We start from the raw sequence: 9,237 nt of genomic DNA on the forward strand, positions 1-9,237 counted from the left end.
TCTCTCTCTCTCTCTCTCTCTCTCTCTCTCTCTCTCTCTCTCTCTCTCTCTCTCTCTCTCTCTCTCTCTCTCTCTCTCTCTCTCTCTCTCTCTCTCTCTCTCTCTCTCTCTCTCTCTCTCTCTCTCTCTCTCTCTCTCTCTCTCTCTCTCTCTCTCTCTCTCTCTCTCTCTCTCTCTCTCTCTCCCTCTCTCTCAACCCGGTGCACGGTTGTGTGCGTTTTTTTTACGAGGGCAAAGACAAGCAGGGAATTGGCCAAATAAATAAAACCGTCACTATGTTATCGTTATATCACTATGACATCTGGCCCCGGTGTGACCTCCACCTGCCCGTGGGGGGTGCAGTTGTGCCGCTGGCGCAACAATTCAAGCTGTGGATGTGCGGGCTGGTTCCAGTGTGCACTCAACATGCGTTCGGTTCGGCCCAGAGAGTCAGGAAAACTGGACCAACGCTAGCAGAGTCGAGGAGTTGTAAAGATCTTTGTGGGAATTGAGGTAAGGTATTTCTGTGACTTTAGAATCCTCCGACACAATTTGTGGAACAACTTGAATACATTGTGTGTGACTGGGTGCAATGTGTAATAAATACCCTTCACATTAACTTGGGGATGGGGGGGGGGACTATGGGAGACATCACAATTTCATACACGACCAATTAACTAACTACAAAGTGATGAGTGAGAAAAATGTATTTTAATTTGAAATGTACTTTGAAAAGTTTCATCTGGCGTTATTCAAATATTTTTGACACTTGTGGTTTATTATTGAGCTTAAAATTATTACAGGGGTAATGTTTTAATAGCATAATGCGCCTCAAACTATGCTTTGCATAATACACTTGAATGAAGTGTCACTGCCTTTACTTACTGTAGCTTCTTTTGTGTATTATATGCAGTAATTCACAAAGCATTATTCATTCAGCCTAAGGGGAAGATGTAATCATTTCGCACTCTCTAATATATATATATATATATATATATATATATATATATATATATATATATATATATATATATATATATATATATATACAGTAAAGTCTCGTTATATCGATATTCAAGGGAGTCCGAAAAAATATCGATATAACCGGGACTATCGATATATCCGACCCTGTTTGCATGTAATTTTCTCCGTGCGTGCATAGAAATAGTATCGATATAACCGGGACTATCGATATATCCGATATCGATATAACGAGACTTTACTGTATATATATATATATATATATATATATATATATATCTTTGTTTGTGTGGGGTCGGGGGAGTTTATGTATGTTTGGCTACTCACTATGACTGTGGGTCACCTGGGATTAGTGTATTAGTCAGTTCAGATGACAATGTTTCCCTGTCTGCCATCAAAAGTGGACTTCTGGAAAATAATGTAACATTTCTGTAAATGAGACCTCCATTGGTGGAGGTGTGGGTGAAATAGTTTGTGGAAGTCACTGTAGATTTGTTTCAGTGGGTCAGAATACCAAGTTTTGCCTTTAGTCTTGTCACCAAATGTTCTCTTTCTAAATCAGGACAAATAATCAAACTATTGTCATAGGTCTTTGTTGTAAAAGCTGGATAGAAATGAAGTGATATAACAACAAAGGTCACATCCTCAGGTTTAGACTGAATAGAATGACATCATGATACACTATTACCGTATTCTAATATCATCTGTTGCTCCACTTACGAATGTAACACATTCTTTTATGCATCCATGCCTTTTGTATGTTGCTTATCCCGTGCAGGTTTATCGGGAGACAGGGTTTATCTTAATCTGAATTGAGGCAAAAGGAAAACTATCCAATCACTCATAGGGAACACATTGAGAGGGACAACCATTTACATTCACATCACTTGTGGTAATAAAAACAATACTGACCGTTTATCATAACATCATCAGAAACTCCTTTATTTCAACTGCTATACAGGCAGAGGAGTAATTATAGGACAATCAGTAGCTGTAAAAAAAATATCGAAGGTTTTTCATTCATTAGGAAGGGATTTCATTTCACTCAGGCTGTTGTTTCTGTGTGTGTGCGTGTGTGTGTGTGTGTGTGTGTGTGTGTGTGTGTGTGTGTGTGTGTGTGTGTGTGTGTGTGTGTGTGTGTGTGTGTGTGTGTGTGTGTGTGTGTGCATGCGTGAGTGTGTGTGCGTGCGCGTGTGCGTGTGCGTGTGCGTGCATGTGCATGCATATATGAAAAGGCCAAAAACGGATTTTGGACCCAGCTGCTGTGCACAGGAACTTGGCCTGGAGCCTGCTGACACACCCCTGTCAGCTTGCATCTTATAAATGCCTCGCAGGGCCTGCACATAATCAACACATGTGCTCCACACATGTGCCCAAAGTTGCAGTGTTTAATCAGTGAAAGCCAACAGATTTATTTCACAAATGGAAGTTATGGTTAGATTCTGTATTAATTGTAAATGTGACCGTAAATATGAGAGAGTGTCAGTGTCATTCATGCCTTGGGAGTTAAATGATATTAGATCAGTGGTTCTTAATCTGGGTTCGATCGAACCCTCTGGGTTCAGTGAGTCGGTCTAAGGGGTTCGGTGCATCCTCCGCCACAGAGCTCCACCCCTCAGTGGAGTCTGCAGTTAGGGGCTCTGCTGCGATATATGTGTGTGTGTGTGTGTGTGTGTGTGTGTGTGTGTGTGTGTGTGTGTGTGTGTGTGTGTGTGTGTGTGTGTGTGTGTGTGTGTGTGTGTGTGTGTGTGTGTGTGTGTGTGTGTGTGTGTGTGTGTGTGTGTGTGTGTGTGTGTGTGTGTGTGTGTGTGTGTGTGTGTGTGTAGATTAGTGCACAGATCATCACAGTGGCTATTGAATAAAAGCAACAAATACTACATTGTTTATACTCCATTCATACGTAAATAAATGTTTTTTTTAAAGACAAATACTGTACTGTGGTATGTTTCTCATCACACCACAGTACCAAATAGTTTGTTCTTTTTTTATAGATATATAAATGTGATTAAAGATTTGAGTCTCTGTCGATGCAGACATTTTCATGGAGTTAATTGAAATTGTCCCACAAGGCAACCCTGCATTTGACTGATTCCGGTATCAGAATCAGAAAGACTTCAATCATCCCACAATGGGGAAATTTGCATTGTTTGTTCAAAACAACCACATTGAGGCAAACCACACAATGTGAAAAACACTTCAAACTGCTTAATTTCCAAATCCACTGCACTTGCCTCAAAATATTAATCATGTTTTTAGCGTGCCACTGTATGTGTATGTGTGTGGGGGGGCTACTTTTTGTATCCGTCTGCCTATCTATGACAGCGAGCTGGCATCTGGGTTGTTCTGATACAAATGATCCCTCGGCTTATGGCACTGTGCTGCCCAGCCTGCATTAATCCCAAAAGTCTTGTCCAAAAATATCACCTCTACCAATGAATGTTCTCCCAAAATCACAGACATGGTGCCACCAAATCATAACAGAGTGCACAACGCGCAAGGTCAATCACACCAAAGAGGTTCTTTGACATTATTATAGATGACGTTACCTTGTCATGTACTAAATATAATGTACATGTGTTAAAGAACAATATTTACTATGTTCATATTCCTGTAAAATGCAGCCTTAAAATGAGCTCCCAGAGGAAATGTGTTTTTTACAATTAAATTAACATGTAAAATCTCGATCAAGAGGATACATATTTGGGATATTTAGAAAATTTGTGTTATGGTTTCCCTTGCTGGCCATCTGTTATTTGCTATACCTACATTTGTTCATTCATTTCCTTAATTCTAGAACTAAACTAAAGAGATAGGTAACAAGTTGAAATATTTTCACATATTAATTTTGCTGCGATTGAAAAGTTGGTTTGAAATTAAACTAGATCTGACTGAACATCTGTTCTTGATTTAAACACATCTGGTGAAGTCGCAGGGGTTGAAATGTGTTTCTCAAAGCAGCATGCCATACAATATTATTGATGCTACACACCTAGTATTTAATGTTAAATGCACTCCACATTTCTTAAGAACATTATTATCATCACACGTGGCGCATGTTATTATCTTGTGGCTTTCTCCCTCAATGTTGCGTATTATTAGAATGGCAAGAATAGACAGAGCACCGGGCGTTCGTTTGCATGGGCCTCATGTGACACCTCTGTTTCAAGCTGTCCTGCCATAAGTTCAAGGTCATGCTGTTGCTTTGCAATGAAATTGGACTCCTCTCTGCTTGGTACTATTGTTTGTTGAAAAAAAATAACTTATTTTGTCAATTGTGTCCGTGTTTATAATTTTCGATTCTTATGATTCACAAACCTTGGCCCCCATCATTGAATTTTATGAAATTATCATTTGAGTCATTGATCAGTGACATTTTATTTTCTTGTAATGCGAATTACAAAAATAAAAATGCCTTGCACAGGAATGATTGGTACCTACTGGTGGGACACAGACTCAACGATTAAACATTGTTGACTAGGAGCTTGCGGAGGTTGTTCAGGGACGCTGTTGTTACAAAGCACAGTCACCTTCCTTACGTGCCAATGTGTTTTACAGCGTGTGGACAAAATGGTATGCCACTGGGATTTGTACATCCTGGAATCTGACATTTGATCATCCATAAGCTCTACAATTGCCAAGAAAGGCCGTGCTTTCAAATGATGGAAGACTGTTCAGACAGTGCAGGGCAGAGCGATGCAGAGTCAGCCTCATCTATCACAAGACTGCATCGATCTTGAGGTCAAGTAAAATATTGATATGTAATGAATGAATCATTAAGAAAGTTGAAAATAAGAGACGGAAGACATGAGTTGTGAGGGTGTAAAATTTCTTCTCTGCTTGGCATGACCCATGTATTAATAGGTACAGTTACACTATCTAAATTATGAATCATAAATCAAGTTGGCCAAAAAAAAAGATCGATTTTATGCTCGCTCTTGGTTCCCATCACCTCAGCCGTGCTAGCAATTGAGCCGGTTGCCCTAACAATTATCACGATTCCATGCACTATAATTAGCAGAGTTTTCACACACTTCACTATAGCGTTTGTGCCGTTGCCTTCTACAAAAGGTCACTGACGCTCCAGAAGAACAGAAAGCTTTGAACATGTATGCTTTCAGGACAGACCCAATTTCACAACCAATTTGTATGTGAGCAGATGCTAAATCTTGACGATTCACATCAGTGAATATTGGAAAATCTAAATTCATTGAGTTATTGGTTGATCCAAGGCGGCCGTCTGTAAGGCATGTTAATACATGAGATTGGTTGAACAAAAAAATGTATAGAAACATTTAAAAGGTCTCCACTTTAGGATAATGAAAGTTGGCCTGTGAATTAACCTGACTGGGTGACCTCACTCCATCTAAGCTTGTGAGCCCTGGTTGAAGGTGCCATGAAGATATTTGAAGATGATCACGAAACTCATTGGTTCCATTTCTTGATTTCTCCAATAATTCAAATGGATTTCCCCACCCATCTATCTGTTATCGGAACTGCTTATCCTCACAAGGGTTACGGGGGTTCTGGAGCCTATACAGGCTGTCATCGTGCAGCAGGCGGCGTACACCCAGAACCGATTGCCAGACAAAGGCAGGGCACACGATGACAAACAACCATTTGAGCTTACAATCACACCAAGGGACAACTTGGAGTGATCCAACACATTTAGCCTCAATGAGGGGTTTCCAATACTTACTGTATGTTACTATTTCTATGTCAAACTGACTATTTTTTCTCTCTGACATTCTGCAGGTGTGGAAGAGAAAAAACGATGACTGTCTACTGCCTTTACCACCTATCTACTGACTGAGCAACTCCTCTAGCTGGGTAGGTAATTTAAACCTGGATCCTTTTGTTTCGGCTGAACTGGAGGCACCATGGACATGGCCCTGGTAGTCTTTGGGAGCTCAGATGAGCTTGACGTGGGCCTCGAGGATGAGGATGCTTATGCTGATGAGACCACAGCTCTTACTGTGGACATACCCGCAGATCCCGACATGCTAAGTGGCAACTACCGACTACGAGCCCCACAGTTTGCCACCTGCACACCATGCCGCAGCAGTCCCGTTCCCTCGTGCACGTGGGAATCCTCATCTTCAACGCCACTTCCATTTATACATAGGATGGAAGTACCCAATACCCCAATGCTAACTCCAACCAGGGAGGGCCGAAGTAGCCGATCCAGTATAATTTCGAACTGGAAGGTGCTTCTCAACAGTGAAGGCATAAAGGAAAGCGAGGCAATCTTTAGCCAACTTGCTCAGGAGTGTTGCGAGGACCTTTTTGTCGATAAAAGGGGGCTGGACGATGGAGACCAAAAAGTTATTATTAACATCGCCGGGCTTCACTTTGAGACTCAGCTCAAAACATTAGACCAGTTCCCAGATACACTGCTAGGAGACCCTCAGAAGAGGATGGGCTACTTTGATCCGATGAGGAACGAATACTTCTTTGATCGTAACCGACCAAGCTTTGACGGGATTTTGTATTACTACCAGTCTGGGGGCAAGGTCAGACGTCCAGCAAACGTTCCTTTGGATGTGTTTGCTGATGAAATTATGTTTTACGGGCTTGGAAATGAGGCCATGGAGCAGTTTCGAGAAGAAGAAGGATTCCTTCGTGATGTTGAGATACCGCTGCCGAATAATGATGTCTCCAGACAATTCTGGCTGCTGCTGGAGTACCCAGAGAGCTCCAATGCGGCTCGATGTGTTGCGCTGGTGTCCGTGCTTGTTATTGTGATATCCATCATTATTTTCTGCATGGAAACACTGCCAGAATTCAGAGATGACAATGACATTGTTGCGCCACCGGCCACAAAGCTCGTCAACCTTACTGTGACTCCGCATGATATAATGCCCACCGTTTTCTCAGATCCCTTCTTTATGATCGAAACCGCCTGCATTGCCTGGTTCTTCTTTGAGCTTTGCATCAGATTTTTGGTCTGCCCGAGCAAAAGACAATTTTTCCACAATCTTATGAACATCATCGATATTATATCCATCATCCCCTATTTTGTCACTGTGGTTACCGAACTAGTCACAAACCCCGAAGAGAGCTCCGGGCAGAATATGTCTTTGGCCATCCTTCGCATTATACGTCTGGTTAGGGTGTTTCGTATATTTAAACTGTCACGTCACTCCAAAGGGCTGCAAATCCTGGGACAGACCCTCAAGGCCAGTATGCGAGAACTGGGCTTACTCATATTCTTCCTATTTATTGGAGTTATCCTCTTCTCCAGCGCTATCTACTTTGCTGAGGTAGATGAGCCGAACACACAGTTTGTCAGCATACCGGATGGCTTCTGGTGGGCGGTTGTGACCATGACTACCGTAGGCTACGGGGACATGTGTCCCATCACCCTCGGGGGCAAAATAGTTGGGACGTTGTGCGCCATTGCTGGTGTACTGACCATTGCCCTACCTGTTCCTGTCATTGTTTCCAATTTCAACTACTTCTATCACCGAGAAAATGAAGCAGAGGACAAGCTATCACTGACAGATGCTGTTGAGCAAGCAATATTGGCGGACATGGGGGTTAAACAAACGAGCAGCTCGTCGCTAAATAAGGCCAATGGCATTTGACAGACATACATCACTAAGAATGTGCATTTGGTTCGAAATACCTTAAATTTGTCAACATATTTTCACATGAAAAGTGGAAACTAGAAATTAAATAACGATTGGACTAAAGGCCTTGCAAGTCGCCAATGTTTCAAAACGAAAAGAAGTCTCTTCCTTCCACTTTCTGGTTGACAATTTAGCAAATTGCGTCTTTCACATACATTGCAGCTTTCCCATCACGAACTAGCTTTCTTGTGTCCTCATGTTTGGAGTCCATTTTTGTTTTACTTTATTTAGTTCAGATGTTTCATTTTCTACATTCACTCGGGCACGCCTTGTACTAAACTTGAAATTGTCTTTCTATGTGCTTATATTGTGTTCATGGGTGTTACAAACATTGGCCATGTGGACCTAATGCCTGTAAATATATCACATTTTCAGATTGACTGGAAACCCATGTTCATGCTACAATCTCTCTTTTCTCAAAATAATTACAGTGTTGCATTTTTCCTCTGATTACTGCGCAATGCTTTATGCAATGTGGTGATATTCATCATATTTTAAATGAATTTTGTAAATGAAATCTTTTTCACATTTATGACAATGTTATATTGAGCGTGAACTGTTGTCTAATTGTACTGGTTGAAAAAAGTATAAATTATTTCTTCGCAGATAAAATTACAATTAATACAAGCTAGTTTCAATACAATGTACACAAGTATTAAAAAAACAATAAATTGAACAATGTATTATACATCACAGTTGAAGCATTGCTTTTGTTTCTGCATTGAAAAATGTGTTCCAATTCAGAATCAGAAAACCTTTAATAGTCCCACAGTGGGGACTACCACTTACTATACTATGTATGTATGCATTAGTAATTTCCATGATACTGTTGTATTTCTGAAACCTCATTCATTCATCCATCCACCCACCCATTTTCATTCTTGTATCATTTTCAAGGTCCATGGTTGGCTGGAACCGAGAAGTGACATGTCAAAGTGTGGATGCCTGGTGATCAATTTATTGGCTGTTTGACTCCAATCCAGTCGCCATAGATTCACAGTTTTGCATTCACAAATTTGTATATTCCCTGAATTTTTTGAGATTTTATTCCCTGAAAAAACGCAACCTTCTTCCTGTGTGTGTATTACGAAAATATGAGTTTGGTGCCATCTGTTAGCAATTTGGTGCCAAAATACTAGATTGAACTGCGATAATTCATTTTAGATTTAAGGCTATAGCCAGGTGGGCGGGGTGATGCTCTGCAACCATTTTGATAATCCTTAATAATAATTTCATAGTCAAGCCATTTTTTGGCCCATTTATCGAGTTCAAGGTCACCATTGATGGAGCCTTTGCCAGCTGTCTTTTGTGGAAAGCAAGTCAATGCCTTGGGCTGGTCGTCAGTCAATGAGAGAGCACATATATACAGAGACAAATTCACATTTCGGTTCACACCAGCAAATGGCAATTTAAACCATGCTTCCTGCACTCACCTGTAAGTCATGCAACCACACATCATCAGTGACGTGACCTTTTATTCATCTTGGTTTGAAAATGACCTTTCACAACTTGCAACTGAAAAAGAAATTTGTTCGTAGTGACACTGAGTTTGAATCTGTTTCTCTGTATCACCGGGATTTCAGAATATTTGTTCATTTTCTAAGAATTGAACACAGCATTATCAATATGTTTTAACTGTGATCAGGCA

The 9,237-nt window shown here is 40.8% G+C and overlaps 1 protein-coding gene across 1 annotated transcript; it reads left to right on the forward strand.

Moving 5' to 3' along the window:
- The first annotated feature begins 266 nt into the window (after nt 1-266).
- On the forward strand, nt 267-9,237 carry kcna10a (potassium voltage-gated channel, shaker-related subfamily, member 10a). The gene is made up of 2 exons (XM_088996512.1): nt 267-492; nt 5,713-9,237. Exon 2 carries the CDS (start codon nt 5,838-5,840, stop codon nt 7,542-7,544), a length of 1,707 nt encoding a protein of 568 aa, XP_088852638.1. The 5' UTR covers nt 267-492; nt 5,713-5,837; the 3' UTR covers nt 7,545-9,237.

Source organism: Hippocampus bargibanti, linkage group LG01 (genome assembly GCF_051943395.1).
Source record: "Hippocampus bargibanti isolate YZ-2025 linkage group LG01, ASM5194339v1, whole genome shotgun sequence".
NCBI lineage: Eukaryota > Metazoa > Chordata > Actinopteri > Syngnathiformes > Syngnathidae > Hippocampus > Hippocampus bargibanti.

Coding starts and splice junctions, on each gene's coding strand:
- kcna10a (XM_088996512.1), top strand. CDS start 5,838: ATGGACATGGCCCTGGTAGTCTTTGGGAGCTCAGATGAGCTTGACGTG.